Below are 17,500 nucleotides of genomic sequence, written 5' to 3'. Positions count from 1 at the left end.
CTCCAAAAAAACATGCAAAGTGTAAATGCCAGGTCGTTCCACTACGACTCCTCAATCAGATGTGTGCTTATTTTACTGGCATTTATTAAGAATGTTCATTTATGGGTATTAATCATGAAATTATGTCACTAGATTACAGAAATGCTGGTAAAAAGATATATTATACCGACAGAAAGTTAAAGGAATGTACACTTCATTCCATGCTTACATCTCATTGTGCAACAGGAGAAGGTTTTAAGGGGAACTAAATGTGATCTCTGAAAGGGTAGGTTAGTCTTAATCTCATGGAAATGACTGTTGTCATTTGATTGAAAACATTTAACCTGTTGTTAATAATAATAATAGATTTTATTTGTAAAAAAGCACTTTACATTGAGTAAACAACCTCAAAGTGCTACAGTGTATTAAAAAATAAAAAAATAAAATAAAATAAAAATAAAAAGATAATTTTAAAAAAACAAAAAAATAAAATTAAAACTAGAACAGCCAAATAGCTAAAACTAGTATGCATATATCTAAAAAAAAATAAAAATAAATAAATAAAGGCTTTTTTAAAAAGAAGGGTTTTTAAGCCATTTTTAAAAGCATCCACAGTCTGTGGTGCACTCAGGTGGTCAGGGAGAGCGTTCCACAGACTGGGTCTCCCATTGTTCGTAGCTTTGTTCTCGGAGGTTGGAGGAGGATAGCCTGTCCGGAGCGAAGGTGTCGTGTGGAGGATTTGTTAAGTCAGGTTTGGGACAGGTGTGACCACAGTGTGCACGTCTGATGTTAGACTTAGGCTTAGGCAAACTTTAATGATCCACAAGGGAAATTGTTCCACGCAGTAGACTAGAGATGTCCGGTAATATCGGCCTGCCGATATTATCGGCCGATAAATGCTTTGAAATGTAATATCGGAAATTATCGGTATCGTTTTTTTAAATTATCGGTATCTTTTTAAAAAAAATGTTTATTAAATCAACATAAAAAACACAAGATACACTTACAATTAGTGCACCAACTCAAAAAACACTCATTCACACAAAAGGGTTGTTTCTTTCTGTTATTAATATTCTGGTTCCTACATTATATATCAATACAGTCTGCAAGGGATACAGTCCGTAAGCACACATGATTGTGCGTGCTGCCGGTCCACTAATAGTACTAACCTTTAACAGTTAATTTTACTCATTTTCATTCATTACTAGTTTCTATGTAACTGTTTTTATATTGTTTTACTTTCTTTTTTATTTTATTTTATAATTTTAAAAAAAAAAGGACCTTATCTTTACCATACCTGGTTGTCCAAATTAGGCATAATGTGTTCATTCCACGACTGTATATATCGGTATCGGTTGATATCGGTATCTGTAATTAAAGAGTTGTACAATATCGGAATATCGGATATCGGCAAAAAGCCATTATTGGACATCCCTACAGTAGACTCCTCAATCAGATGTGTGCTTATTCTACTGTCATTTATTAAGAATGTTCATTTATGGGTATTGCACTCCCCGCGACCCCAAAAAGGGATAAGCGGTAGAAAATGGATGGATGGAATCATGAAATTCTCTTACTAGATTACAGAAATGCTGGTAAAAAGATATATTATACCGACAGAAAGTTAAAGGAATTTACACTTTATTCCATGCTAACATCTCATTGTGCAACAGGGGAAGGTTTTAAGGGGAACTAAATGTGATCTCTGAAAGGGATTAGTCTTAATCTCATGTTGCTCACATGCGGTACACTGAACGCTCAGGAAGTTTTTGCCTTTGCTCAGACACATGACAAGTTAGAGGGAACATCGGCTGCTCTCTTGTCAGCCAGGGGGACTAAAAATAAATACGGTGTCAGCCGGAGGGGATCAGCGTTTGTGATCGGCATTAAAAGAACCTTAATGGCGATCACATACTATCTCATGAAAATGGGACGATTAATCGATATACTACACTGTAATTTACAAAAAAAAAGCTATTATTTGACACGCAGAATGTACACAACATTGAAGGACATTCCTATTTCTGCCACGGACCGACGAGCTTGAAAGGCGTCGGAGGAGGAGGAAGCGAGGCGGCACTTAAAGTCCAGCGTGAATACTAATGAGGCAAACTACAGAGGCGCATTATGCCCGCACAACAACACATTCAGAAAACGCTACCGGCGTGCAGGTGACGCGATTCTGACCCGTCCACGCTCCGACTTCAGCTTCAAGGAGTCGTACATTATGGCATTACTTTTTAACCTTTTTCGAGCGAAGGCACATTTTTTGCGTTGGAAAAAATGCGGAGGCACACCACCAGCAGAAATCATTAAAAAATGAAACTCAGTTGACAGTAAAAAGTCGTTGTCGCAATTGTTGGGTATGACTTTAAAGCAGGGGTCTCAAACTCAATTTACCTGGGGGCCACTGGATGCAGAAACTGGGTGAGGCTGGGCCGCAAGAAAAGATTTCTTTAAAAAAATCTAACATGCACTTTTTAATGAATTCACCTTCTTTGAATGGCTTTCCCGCCCTAGCAACCATCTCACTCACCATGTAGCTAGCTTTGACTGCTGCATCGCTCTTTTCGCTTGCTTTCTTGACGAAATCTTGTTGCCTCAGTAGACTGGTTTTAAAATTTGCAACCCGGTTCACTCTCTCATCTCCCTGGTATTTTGCATACTCCTCAGCATGTCTAGTTGTATAATGACGTTTCAAATTGTATTGCTTGTGCACTGCAACTTTCTCTGTATCAACTACAGAAAAGAGCTATAAGGATTATTCATAAAGTAGATTACTTAGGACACACTAACATATTTTTTATTAATTCCGGTTTATTGAAATTACAGGAGCTAGTAAAGTTACAGACATTATGTGTCATGTTTAAGGCTAAAAGTAAAACTTTACCAGCAAATTTACAAAAAATGTTTGTCATCACTTCTGAGAATACAGAACATAGAACAAATGTGGTGGGGGTTAAACTATGGAATTCTCTTTACAATGAGATAGAAGATTGTAAAAATATATTCCAAATGAAAAAATATATAAAGACAGAACAATAAAATCATATGGACAGCCATAAGTGTTTACATTTTGCTTTATATTTATTATTTTACTTATTTTTTGCCTGGTTTTGTATTTGTTTTGTATCATCCCTTGAGGTGTATATTACTTCTTTTGTTCGGTTTGTACATCATGAAGTTTTGCACATCTTGTGTTTTTTTGTTTGTTTTCGTTATATTTGAATGTAATTGTTGGTTTATATGATATCATTAAGTAAGACTACGTATTATGTTGAAGGGGGCAGAAAAATATCAGATTTTTCTTCATCCTGCTCCTTCTCAGGCATTGGTGTGTAAATGTATAAATGAATAATTGAGGTATAATTGTCTATCGATCAAAGATGCACATCAATGAAGGAGATAAATAAAAATGAAATGAAATAAGACACGTCGGGGTGCCCCTTGTGCTCAACAAAGAAATATTGCATCAAAAATCGTCTCTGTCTGGAGCCAACGGGAGGGGGAGGGGGGAGGGATAGGAGGGGGCTAGGCGGGGCAGCTCGCCGTGGAGTTTACAGTTACGGTAGCACAATTAGCCCTGAACGGGCTAACATCACCACTAACGTGTTACACGTCTGATTCGCCCAGCGCTGGGGTCCAGTGCACCACACTTTTGTATTGTCGCTCGCTCCTTCGGCGGAGTGCTTTGGAATATCTGATAGTATATATCTGTATCATGAATCAATCAAACCAAACCAAAAGTGGACCCCGACTTAAACAAGTTGAAAAACTTATTTGGGTGTTACCATTTAGTGGTCAATTGTACAGAATATGTACTTCATTGTGCAACCTACTACTACTAATAAAAGTCTCAATCAAAGCGCTCATCTTCCCCGCCCGGACTGTTTACAGCGGGGGCGGGAGCGAGCAGGCGGGTGAGCGAGGGAGGCAGGGAGGGAGGGAAGAACAGCGTGTGCGGGTGTCGTCGAAAAGCGGCAAAATGTTTCTCTGCTTGCATCACGCAAGTGACGTCAATGCCTACTTGCCAACCTTGAGACCTCCGAATTCGGTAGATGGGGGGGAGGTTGAGGTGTGTTTTTGTAGCCCGGAAAAGTTAGGGCTGCAAAGGGTTCTGGGTATTTGTTCTGTTGTGTTTATGTTGTGTTTAGGTGCGGATGTTCTCCCGAAATGTGTTTGTCATTTTTGTTTGGTGTGGGTTCACAGTGTGGCGCATATTTATAACAGTGTTAAAAAATAAATAAAATAAAATATGACCACCCTCAGTGTGACATGTGTGGCTGTTCCTCAAGTATGTATGCAATAACTTGCATGTGTCTGCAGAAGCCTCATACAACATGTGTCTGAGCAAGCACGCTGTTAGTATGGAGAAAAAGGTCCTCTTGACGGTTTATAGAGGATACTAAAGGCAGTGCCATCATGGCACGCCCTCAATATTGTCTCGAGTCTTATACCACACTGTGATTGGTAGATTCCATCAGCTCCGCACACAGCGCTGTTAAGCGCCATTCATTCAAAACTCGCGGGCCGCACTAACATTAAACTGTCATATTAAGGCGGGGGCCGCACAATAACGTCTTGCGGGCCGCAATTGGCCCGCGGGCCGCATGTTTGAGACCCCTGCTTTAAAGCATAACCAAGCATGCATCACTATAGCTCTTGTCTCAAAGTAGGTGTACTGTCACCACCTGTCACATCACACCCTGATTTATCTGGACTTTTTTGCAGTTTTCCTGTGTGTAGTGTTTTACTTCTTGTCTTGCGCTCCTAGTTTGGTGGCTTTTTCTCTTTTTTTGGTATTTTCCTGTAGCAGTTTCATGTCTTCCTTTGAGCGATATTTCCCGCATCTACTTTGTTTTAGCAATCAAGAATATTTCAGTTGTTTTTAATCCTTCTTTGTGTGGACATTGTTGATCGTCATGTCATGTTCAGATGTACTTTGTGGACGCCGTCTTTGCTCCGCAGTAAGTCTTTGCTGTCGTCCAGCATTCTGTTTTTGTTTACTTTGTAGCCAGTTCAGTCTTAGTTTCGTTCTGCATAACCTTCCCTAAGCTTCAATTCCTTTTCTTAGGGGCACTCACCTTTTGTATATTTTTGGTTTAAGCATTAGACACCTTTTTAAGTTGTGCGGACGCTATCCTTCTTTGTGTGGACATTGTTGATTGTCATGTCATGTTCGGATGTACGTTGTGGACGCCGTCTTTGCTCCGCAGTAAGTCTTTGCTGTCGTCCAGCATTCTGTTTTTGTTTATTTTGTAGCCAGTTCAGTCTTAGTTTCGTTCTGCATAGCCTTCCCTAAGCCTCAATGCCTTTTCTTAGGGGCACTCACCTTTTTTTTATTTTTGGTTTAAGCATTAGACACCTTTTTAAGTTGTGCGGACGCTATCCTTCTTTGTGTGGACATTGTTGATCGTCATGTCATGTACGGATGTATATTGTGGACGCCGTCTTTGCTCCACAGTAAGTCTTTGCTGTCGTCCAGCATTCTGTTTTTGTTTACTTTGAAGCCGGTTCAGTCTTAGTTTCGTTCTGCATAGCCTTCCCTAAGCTTCAATGCCTTTTCTTAGGGGCACTCACCTTTTTTTTATTTTTGGTTTAAGCATTAGACACCTTTTTAAGTTGTGCGGACGCTATCCTTCTTTGTGTGGACATTGTTGATCGTCATGTCATGTACGGATGTATATTGTGGACGCCGTCTTTGCTCCACAGTAAGTCTTTGCTGTCGTCCAGCATTCTGTTTTTGTTTACTTTGAAGCCGGTTCAGTTTTAGTTTCGTTCTGCATAGCCTTCCCTAAGCTTCAATGCCTTTTCTTAGGGGCACTCACCTTTTTTTAATTTTTGGTTTAAGCATTAGAGACCTTTTTAAGTTGTGCGGACGCTATCCTTTTTTGTGTGGACATTGTTGATCGTCATGTTCGGATGTACATTGTGGACGCCGTCTTTGCTCCGCAGTAAGTCTTTGCTGTCGTCCAGCATTCTGTTTTTGTTTACTTTGTAGCCAGTTCAGTTTTAGTTTTGTTCTGCATAGCCTTCCCTAAGCTTCAATGCCTTTTCATAAGGCCACTCACCTTTTTGTTTATTTTTGGTTTAAGCATTATACACCTTTTTACCTGCACACTGCCTCCCGCTGTTTCCCACATCTACAAAGCAATTAGCTACCTGCTGCCACCTACTGATATGGAAGAGTATTACACGGTTACTCTGCCGAGCTCTAGACAGCACCGACACTCAACAACAACACATCATTTGCAGACTATAATTACTGGTTTGTAAAAAATATTTTAACTCAAATAGGTGAAATTAGATCATCTCCGCCGGCACATATGGGACGCTCTCATCTCAGTGTTGACGTAATGCGCTTTACACTGAGCGCTGGCATCATAACACAGAACGACGTTATGCTCTGCATTGATAATCACCTTTTATACAGATCAGCATGTTTCATTCCGAGATGATTATGCTATGCTGTGGGCTTCATAAACGGCCCCCAACACAATATTTTACATGCAGCATTATGTCATCGTAAATTGCAATAGGAGCACTGTGAAACATATGCATAATCACATTTCACACACTTTGGATGAGTACCAGAAATACACGTGCGACTGAGCCCGTGAAGACAGGAGAAGGGAAGTTGGAGTCCTGGGAAACATCACACTACATAATCTCACCACTGGAAGAAATGTTACTTGACTAAAAAGTGCTGTGTTTTGCAGCAAAGCACGCATCCGTGATCCAAAACAGCTCGATAGGAACATCTAACTAAACGCACTCCTCACATAGGATTTACCAACCCGGAGACGTTCCTAGGAGAAATGCAAAAGTGCAGCTTTTTTTTTTCCCACTCAGTCATCAGTTTGGTAGCTCATTGACTATCTCAGACTTTACCTCATAGCTGCCTTGCAATCAATTCCCTGCAATGAGCCAAATAAATACTCTACGATTTCCTCTTGCTCTTGGGAAAAGTAAAAAATAAATCAAGCCACACTGGATCACTGGGACATTTACCACATGTGTGGTTGAATGAGACATAAAATGCAAACAAAACTTATTGAAGTCAGGCTACAACAGCAAGACAAAACAAGAGTGGGAAAGTGTAATGAGTAAAGAAGGGTCATGGCCCGGGCACACCCCAGTGCGCATTCATCTGGGTGCACCTACAAGCGCGCGCCACTCCGGCTGCAGCAGACGGCTGCGTTCAATCAGCTCAATCAGCACTCTACACACCTGTCGCTGATGAGCTTCCTCGCCTTCTTAAGCCAGTGCAAACCTACGTCCCGGGCCAGAACGTAACTACCTGTTCCTAAACAGCAGTGCTCTTTAACCACTGTACAGTCTGGTGCGCCGTGGGAGATGATCTAATTTCACCTAAATGGGTTAAAAATATTTTTTGCAAACCAGTAAATATAGTCCGCAAATGATGTGTTGTCTAGAGCTCGGCAGAGTAATCGTGTAATACTCTTCCATATCAGTAGGTGGCAGCAGGTAGCTAATTGCTTTGTAGATGTGGGAAACAGCGGGAGGCAGCTTACAGGTAAAAAGGTGTCTAATGCTTAAACCAAAAATAAACAAAAGGTGAGTGCCCCTAAGAAAAGGCATTGAAGCTTAGTGAAGGCTATGCAGAACGAAACTAAAACTGAACTGGCTACAAAGTCAACAAAAACAGAATGCTGGACGACAGCAAAGACTTACTGTGGAGCAAAGACGGCGTCCACAAAGTACATCCGAACATGACATGACAATCAACAATGCCCCCACAAAGAAGGATAAAAACAACTGAAATGTTCTTGATTGCTAAAACAAAGTAGATGCGGGAAATATCGCTCAAACAAAAAAACATGAAACTGCTACAGGAAAATACCAAAAAAAAGAGAAAAAGCCACCAAAATAGGAGCGCAAGACAACAGAAAATTATTAATCAATTTACTATTGAGATATATAAAAATTGGGATTCGGATGTGATAAAAAACACTTTTTTAGCACCCCTAATTACAAACCCCGTTTCCAATTGTGTTAGATGTAAATATAAACGGAATACAATGATTTGCAAATCCTTTTCAACCCATATTCAGTTGAATGCACTACAAAGACAACATATTTGATGTTCAAACTCATAAACTTTATTTTTTTTTGCAAATAATAATTAACTTAGAATTTCATGGCTGCAACACGTGCCAAAGTAGTTGGGAAAGGGCATGTTCACCACTGTGTTACATGGCCTTTCCTTTTAACAACACTCAGTAAAGGTTTGGGAACTGAGGAGACACATTTTTGAAGCTTCTCAGGTGGAATTCTTTCCCATTCTTGCTTGATGTACAGCTTAAGTTGTTCAACAGTCCGGGGGTCTCCCTTCTGCTATTTTAGGTGCCACACATTTTCAATGGGAGACAGGTCTGGACTACAGGCAGGCCAGTCTAGTACCCGCACTCTTTTACTATGAAGCCACGTTGATGTAACACGTGGCTTGGCATTATCTTGCTGAAATAAGCAGGGGCGTCCATGGTAACGTTGCTTGGATGGCAACATATGTTGCTCCAAAACCTGTATGTACCTTTCAGCATTAATGGTGCCTTCACAGATGTGTAAGTTACCCATGTCTTGGGCACTAATACACCCCCATACCATCACACATGCTGGCTTTTACACTTTGCGCCTATAACAATCCGGATGGTTCTTTTCCTCTTTGGTCCGGAAGACACGACGTCCACAGTTTCCAAAAACAATTTGAAATGTGGACTCGTCAGACCACAGAACACTTTTCCACTTTGCATCAGTCCATCTTAGATGAGCTCAGGCCCAGCGAAGCCGACGGCGTTTCCGGGTGTTGTTGATAAACTGTTTTCGCCTTGCATAGGAGAGTTTTAACTTGCACTTACAGATGTAGCGACCAACTGTAGTTACTGACAGTGGGTTTCTGAAGTGTTCCTGAGCCCATGTGGTGATATCCTTTACACACTGATGTGGCTTGTTGATGCAGTACAGCCTGAGGGATGGAAGGTCACGGGCTTAGCTGCTTACGTGCAGTGATTTCTCCACATTCTCTGAACCCTTTGATGATATTACGGAGCGTAGATGGTGAAATCCCTAAATTCCTTGCAATAGCTGCTTGAGAAATGTTGTTCTTAAACTGTTCAACAATTTGCTCAGGCATTTGTTGACAAAGTGGTGACCCTCGCCCCATCCTTGTTTGTGAATGACTGAGCATTTCATGGAATCTACTTTTATGCCCAATCATGGCACCCACCTGTTCCCAATTTGCCTGCTCACCTGTGGGATGTTCCAAATAAGTGTTTGATGAGCATTCCTCAACTTTATCAGTATTTATTGCCACCTTTCCCAACTTCTTTGGCACGTGTTGCTGCCATCAAATTCCAAAGTTAATGATTATTTGCACAAAAAAAACATCAAATATGTTGTCTTTGTAGCATATTCAACTGAATATGGGTTGAAAAGGATTTGCAAATCATTGTATTCCGTTTATATTTACATCTAACACAATTTCCCAACTCATATGGAAACGGGGTTTGTATTATATACCATATTATAGTTGGTACAAATAACACTAAACATCTAAATATCTGCTTGTCACCACGACGTACCATTTCAAAGCAAGTTACCCATCAATTTGTACGTACACAAATCAAATAACCAAATGCATAGGCAATTGTGCAATAATATAAGGAGGCGATTATACTTTTGTATTCTTACATTCACTGTTACGAGCGGCCCAATGAGGGGCAGTCATGGCTGCGATGTGGCCCTCCATGAAACCAAGTTCAACACCCCCGATCTAGGCTGTTTGCACTCTGTTTGCTGCACAGTAGCCATGTTGGTTTGGTTGACCACCCCTTTGTTCACCGGAAGTAAACAGGTCAGAAAAGGTAATATGACTGATTACAACCTATATCAACAATATCCAATCCAATCCAATCCACTTTATTTATATAGCACATTTAAACAACAAAAATGTTTCCAAAGTGCTGCACAACAATATTAAAAACAGTATTAAAAACAATATTAAAAACAATAATCAAATATTATCCTTAGCCCCACCCATGACTGAATAAAAACAAAAAATAAATAAATATAAAAACAATATAACAATATGTTCCCGATTGGCAATCAGGACACACCTTGTCAGGTTCAAACACTGATGACATCTATTAAACAAGACCAGAAGCAAGGAATTAAACAGAGACAGAATTCAATTTAGCTCAATTGAGGAGAAACGTGTAGACACTGTACCCTTGAACAGTCTGCCACCACGCTCTGACGAAAGATTGTTCACCTCCTCTTTTATTTGGACTTTCCCTGATTACACGGCAACAGCTGTTTCTAAAGGGACGGGGGTCGTAAACCGCCGCCGCCTTTGGTTACAAAACAGTTCAAAGAAAAGGTCGGTTCAAAGAAAAGGTCGTAAAACAGTTCAAAGAAAAGGTCGGTTCAAAGAAAAGGTCGTAAACAGTTCAAAGAAAAGGTCGTAAAACAGTTCAAAGAAAAGGTCGGTTCAAAGAAAAGGTCGTAAACAGTTCAAAGAAAAGGTCGTAAACAGTTCAAAGAAAAGGTCGTAAGCAGTTCAAAGAAAAGGTCGGTTCAAAGAAAAGGTCGTAAAACAGTTCAAAGAAAAGGTCGTAAAACAGTTCAAAGAAAAGGTCGTAAACAGTTCAAAGAAAAGGTCGTAAGCAGTTCAAAGAAAAGGTCGGTTCAAAGAAAAGGTCGTAAAACAGTTCAAAGAAAAGGTCGTAAAACAGTTCAAAGAAAAGGTCGTAAACAGTTCAAAGAAAAGGTCGTAAGCAGTTCAAAGAAAAGGTCGGTTCAAAGAAAAGGTCGTAAAACAGTTCAAAGAAAAGGTCGTAAAACAGTTCAAAGAAAAGGTCGGTTCAAAGAAAAGGTCGTAAACAGTTCAAAGAAAAGGTCGTAAACAGTTCAAAGAAAAGGTCGGTTCAAAGAAAAGGTCGTAAAACAGTTCAAAGAAAAGGTCGGTTCAAAGAAAAGGTCGTAAACAGTTCAAAGAAAAGGTCGGTTCAAAGAAAAGGTCGTAAAACAGTTCAAAGAAAAGGTCGGTTCAAAGATAAGGTCGTAAACAGTTCAAAGAAAAGGTCGGTTCAAAGAAAAGGTCGTAAACAGTTCAAAGAAAAGGTCGTAAAACAGTTCAAAGAAAAGGTCGGTTCAAAGAAAAGGTTGTAAACAGTTCAAAGAAAGGTCGTAAACAGTTCAAAGAAAAGGTCGTAAGCAGTTCAAAGAAAAGGTCGGTTCAAAGAAAAGGTCGTAAAACAGTTCAAAGAAAAGGTCGGTTCAAAGAAAAGGTCGTAAACAGTTCAAAGAAAAGGTCGGTTCAAAGAAGAGGTCGTAAAACAGTTCAAAGAAAAGGTCGGTTCAAAGAAAAGGTCGTAAACAGTTCAAAGAAGAGGTGCCTGGAGCTTGGGCAGGTCCTGCTTTCTCTCCGCTTTGTAAATCTCGGGTCAAAATCTTCCTGTGGATTACAATACATCAAAGAAACCGACACCCTCATGTCGCTCCCCATCCTACACAGTGGAGTTTTACAAGCCTTTTGATTGGTAAGATCAAAGACAGCTTTTAGTCCTCTCGCCGGGAACTCATTGAAACACAAAGTTTTGTGATAACTTAGATACAATTATTCTGACACACCTACTCCTGGTTGCCGATCGAGATCCTTTTTATGCCACCTATGACTCCTACACACCTCCCTGCTGCATTATATCCCTAATAAAGGGGCTTTTACTTGCACTTTGCATGCCGCCCCTGCATCCTGGGGTCCGGACCCACGACACCCAACACCCGATGAGCGCATGTTAAGAGAGCGAGCGGTAGCAACGTCTTCTTCTGCAAACTCACCATTGACGGTCAGGTGCACCCAGCTGCCGTTGTGGAAGGTGTCGTACTGTTGCTCCAGCATCAGGACCCGGCACTCGTACCAGCCCTGGTCCTCCGAGCGCACCGGGTCAATCTGCAGGGAGGCCTTCCCGTGCAGAGAGGCTCGACCTGCAAAGCGAGGAAATACAAACATCTGGGTCAGCGTCTAGCAACCTTTCAACCACAAACGCACAGGTGGGTATGGCACTGGGCTAAAACCGTTTCAGATCCATATTTTCCGTGATCAGTTATTTGAATTCACATGTGCAGTATCAGAATATGGGACCTTTTTGTCATGACTTGGTTTTTTGTTGTTGTTCTCCCTAGTTTAGTTGTGTACCAGCACTCCGAGTGCCCCTTTGCTTACGTTCTTGTTGCTAGGAGAGTCTGAGTTCACGCACCTGTTTCTGTTTATTAACCAGTGTCGCCACCTGCCATCACCACTACCATTTGTCGCTTCACCCTGCCTTCCTCACGGGTCCAATGTTGGCTCTTTGCAACAATTATGTCGGATTAATTGTGTTATTTTGGGTGAACCCAAATAGTACCCATGGAAACCAAAACAAACTCAGAGGTGCACAAAACAGGAACTAAGGTAGTCCAAAACTAACAGAACATAACTAGAGATGTCCGATAATGGCTTTTTTGCCGATATCCGATATTGTCCAACTCTTAATTACCGATTCTGATATCAACCGATACCAATATATACAGTCGTGGAATGAACACATTATTATGCCTAATTTTGTTGTGATGCCCCGCTGGATGCATTAAACAATGTAACAAGGTTTTCCAAAATAAATCAACTCAAGTTATGGAAAAAAAATGCCAACATGGCACTGCCATATTTATTATTGAAGTCACAAAGTGCATTATTTTTTTTAACATGCCTCAAAACAGCAACTTGGAATTTGGGACATGCTCTCCCTGAGAGAGCATGAGGAGGTTGAGGTGGGCGGGGTTTGGGGTAGGGGGTAGCGGGGGTTGTATATTGTAGCGTCCCGGAAGAGTTAGTGCTGCAAGGGGTTCTGGGTATTTGTGCTGTTGTGTTTATGTTGTGTTACGGTGCAGATGTTCTCCCGAAATGTGTTTGTCATTCTTGTTTGGTGTGGGTTCACAGTGTGGCGCGTATTTGTAACAGTGTTAAAGTAGTTTATACGGCTACCCTCAGTGTGACCTGTATGGCTGTTGACCAAGTATGGTTGCATTCACTTGTGTGTGTGAAAAGCCGTAGATATTATGTGATTGGGCCGGCACGCAAAGGCACCTTTAAGGTTTATTGGCGCTCTGTACTTAAAAAGTCATACATTTTACTTTTTGAAACCGATACCGATAATTTTGAAACCGATACCGATAATTTCCAATATTACATTTTAAAGTATTTATCGGCTGATAACATCGGCAGTCCGATATTATCGGACATCTCTAAACTAAGGCTGAAACGACGCGTCGACGTAATCAGTTACGTAAATACGTCGCATATTTACGTCACACTACCGTCATGGCGGAGCGCAAAGCAGACGATCAAAGCAGACGATCAAAGCAGACTGTGCGAGCGAGGAGGAAAAATCACGCCAAAAGTGGTCAAAAGTGTGGGAGTATTTCAATAAACGGCCTAATAATGTTGTTGTATGCACACTGTGTCGAGCGTAAATGGCCTATCATAGCAGCACAACGGCTATGAACGAACATTTGAAAAGAAAACCATCAACTAGTCAATCGTCCGCGCGAGCATACGTTGTCATCATTACACAAAAACATGAATGTGTCATTTGTATCTGCTAGGGGTGTAACGGTACGTGTTTTGTATTGAACCGTTTCGGTACGGGGCTTTCGGTTCGGTACGGGGGTGTACCGAACGAGTTTCTAAGCTAAAGCTAACTTTAGCTGCTAAAGTCTTAACAAGCTACTTCGCTCCTTCTGCCTCTGTCTCAGCACGCAGCATTGTCCCACCCACACAACCATCTGATTGGTACACACGCAGCATTGTCCCACCCACACAACCATCTGATTGGTACACACGCAGCATTGTCCCACCCACACAACCATCTGATTGGTACACACGCAGCATTATACAAAGCGTTATCAGCCAATCAGCAGTGCGTATTCAGAGCGCATGTAGTCAGCGCTTCAGCGTGGAGCAGATAGGTGTTTAGCAGGTGAGCATCGGGCAGCGGACTCTCCCCAAATGATAATAAACACCTCCCAGTCAACTACTAGTAACATCACTATGAGCCCGTTGACCTTCTAGGAATATAAACTGGAGCTCAGCTCACTCGCAGTCCTGGTTTGAGGTGAAGGCTAATTACCTCTCAGTTCCAGCCACATCGACCCCTTCTGAGCGCCTATTTTCAGCTGCTGGGAATATTGTAAACAAGAAAAGAACCAGAGCATGTAGACATGCTAACCTTTCTTCATTACAACTGTTAGTCACTCACTGGAATGAGTAGAATTGGTTATTGTGTACTGTGTTGGACTGGATGTTTATTTTGCACATTTTAAAAGCAATACTTAATGTTTACAGTGCTCCAGAATATTTAGATTGGCACTTTTTTGTATTGGATGTTTATCTTTATTTTTGCACATTTTAGCAAATAAGCAATACTTTCACTTTTGTTGAAATGTTTACACTGTTGTTACAGAATATTTCGTTTTGCACTTTTTTGTATTGGATGTTTATCTTCATTTTTGCACATTTTAGCAAATAAGCAATACTTTTACTTTTGAAATGCTTATACTATTGCAGAATATTAAGATTTGCACTGGATGTTGACGTTTATATTTGCACATTAAAAAGCAAATAAGCTACTTTTAATTTTGTTAAATGTTAAAAGTTTTAAATGTTTACATTGTTACAGAATATTTTGTCATGTTGTTGTCAATGTTGACTGAGTGGCCATACTTCTTTTTTTTTTGTAAATAAAAGCCATGCCTTTTGAAAAAACAGGCCTACATTTATTTTTTCATCTTCATTTTAAATAAAAAAATAATCGGTAAAAGGAAAAATAATCTATAGATGAATCGAAAAAAATTATCTATAGATTAACCGATTAATCGAAAAAATAATCTATAGATTAATCGATAGAAAAAATCGTTAGCTGCAGCCTTACCCTAAACACAACATGACCTGGGCCACGGATCATGACAATACCATGTTTTTTTAACTCTTATGTGATACCAGAACATGAAGTTATTTACTTAAGAGTGCTTGTTTCATGTTGATGGGTGTGCGGGGGCCATTAAAAAAAACATAATTTTTCCAGTATGTGTGTGTGTCAACTAGAGATGTCCGATAATATCGGACTGCCGATATTATCGGACTGCCGATATTATCGGCCGATAAATGCTTTAAAATGTAATATCGGAAATTATCGGTATCGGTTTCAAAAAGTAAAATGTATGACTTTTTAAAAGGCCGCTGTGTACACGTACGTAGGGAGAAGTACAGAGCGCCAATAAACCTTAAAGGCACTGCCTTTGCGTGCCGGCCCAATCACATAATATCTACGGCTTTTCACACACACAAGTGAATGCAACGCATACTTGGTCAACAGCCATACAGGTCACACTGAGGGTAGATGTATAAACAACTTTAACACTGTTACAAATATGCGCCACGCTGTGAACCCACACCAAACAAGAATGACAAACACATTTCGGGAGAACATCCGCACCGTAACACAACATAAACACAACACAACAAATACCCAGAACCCCCCTACCTCAACCCCCCCACCTCAACCTCCTCGTCCCAAATTCCAAGCTGCTGTTTTGAGGCATGTTAAAAAAAATAATGCACTTTGTGACTTCAATAATAAATATGGCAGTGCCATGTTGGCATTTTTTTCCATAACTTGGGTTGATTTATTTTGGAAAACCTTGATACAGCGGGGGCATCACAACAAAATTAGGCATAATAATGTGTTAATTCCACGGTATCAGTTGATATCTGTATCGGTAATTAAGAGTTGGACAATATCGGAATATCGACAAAAAAAGCCATTATCGGACATCTCTAGTGTCAACTTATATGGGCTTCTCTGCTTAGGCTGCTGCCCCCGCCACTCGGCTTTGGATAAGCGGAAGAAGATGGACTTCTGCCGCCTCCTGCCTTTACCTTTTCGCATCCTGAGAACACGACCATCCCCACAATGCGACCACAAGGTGACAATTTTCCTACTTTATTTTTTCTTTCTCTCCGGGAATAATGCAGAACAAAGGTATGGGCTCAAAGTCGTGGTTACAAAGGGATGAAATAATTGAAAGGACAACTGTGGATTACAGAAGAGAGACAATTCAAAGCTGTCTTTTGTTTACAGCAAACACTGCGTGCAGTGTTGTCATTCTTCTATAAATAATATGTTGGTAGTTTAGACACTATTGTGCTGCTATGATGTTGCACTATTTACAGTCGTGGTCAAAAGTTGTAAAGAACATCATGTCATGGCTGTCTTGAGTTGCCAATCATTTCTACAACTCTTATTTTGTTGTGATGTAGTGATTGGCGCACATACTTGTTGCTCACTAAAAACATTCATGAAGTTTGCTTCTTTTATGACTTTATTATGGGTCTACTGAAAATGTGAGCAAATGTGCTGGCTCAAAAGTATACATACAGCAATGTTAATATTTCTTTCATCTGACATCACATGGACAAAGATAAGACCTCCTGGAGGAAAGTTCATTGGTCAGGTGAAACAAAAATGGAGCCGTTTGGCCACAATACCCAGCAATATGTTTGGAGGAGAAAAGGTGAGGCCTTTAGTCCCAGGAACACCATGCCTACCGTCAAGCATGGTGGTGGTAGTATTATGCTCTGGGCCTGTTTTGCTGCCAATGGAATGGCTGCTTTAAATGGGACAATAAAAAAAGGAGGATTACCTCCAAATTCTTCAGGACAAGCTAAAATCATCAGCCTGGAGGTTGGGTCTCGGGTGTTCCAACAGGACAATGACCCCAAACACACCTCAAAAGTGGTAAAGGAATGGCTAAATCAGGCTAGAATGAAGGTTTTAGAATGGCCTTCCCATAGTCCAGGGGTCGGCAACCCGCGGCTCCGGAGCCGCATGCGGCTCCTTGACCACTCTGATGCGGCTCAGCTACATGCATGCCGACCCCCTCGATTTTCCCAGGAGACTTATGGATGTCAGTGTCTCTCATAGATTACTCCCAGGGAAAAATAATCCTATTAACACTCTAATTACTATATAAAGGGCGTGCCCTAATTGCAATGCAGTAATTGTCCTCTATAGCATTTACTTACAGCGTGCCAGTCTAGCCACATGTTGCATGTTGTTATCACTTGCTCACACAGCAGACAGCAAAGCATACTTACTCATCAGCCACACAGCTTACACTGACGGTAGCCGTATCAAACAACTTCAACATTGTTACGTTACAAATATGCGCCACACTGTGAACCCACACCAAAAAAGAATGAAAAACACATTTCTGGAGAACATCCCACTGTAACACAACATAAACACAACACAACCATTACCCAGAATCCCATGCAGTCCTAACTCTTCCGGTCTACATTATACACCCCGCTACCACCAAATCCCCCCACACATCGACCCCCCCCCCCCCCCTCTTCGTGGTTGGTTGAGCGGAAGAGTTAGGGCTGCATGGGATTCTGGGTATT

At 41.0% G+C, this 17,500-nt stretch overlaps 1 protein-coding gene across 2 annotated transcripts in view; it reads right to left on the bottom strand.

Moving 5' to 3' along the window:
• igsf9ba (immunoglobulin superfamily, member 9Ba) overlaps positions 1-17,500 on the bottom strand; it is a 215,350-nt gene that overhangs the window by 118,212 nt on the left and 79,638 nt on the right. For both annotated transcript variants that reach the window (XM_062059908.1, XM_062059909.1), the window contains exon 3: positions 11,839-11,985. In XM_062059908.1, the coding sequence (XP_061915892.1) occupies positions 11,839-11,985 (147 nt within the window). The remainder of the gene's footprint in view (positions 1-11,838; positions 11,986-17,500) is intronic.

The sequence above is a fragment of the Entelurus aequoreus genome, linkage group LG10, assembly GCF_033978785.1.
Source record: "Entelurus aequoreus isolate RoL-2023_Sb linkage group LG10, RoL_Eaeq_v1.1, whole genome shotgun sequence".
NCBI classification, from domain to species: Eukaryota; Metazoa; Chordata; class Actinopteri; order Syngnathiformes; family Syngnathidae; genus Entelurus; species Entelurus aequoreus.
The sequence above is the reverse complement of the archived record's forward strand: the minus strand, read 5'-3'. Positions and strand labels throughout refer to the sequence as shown.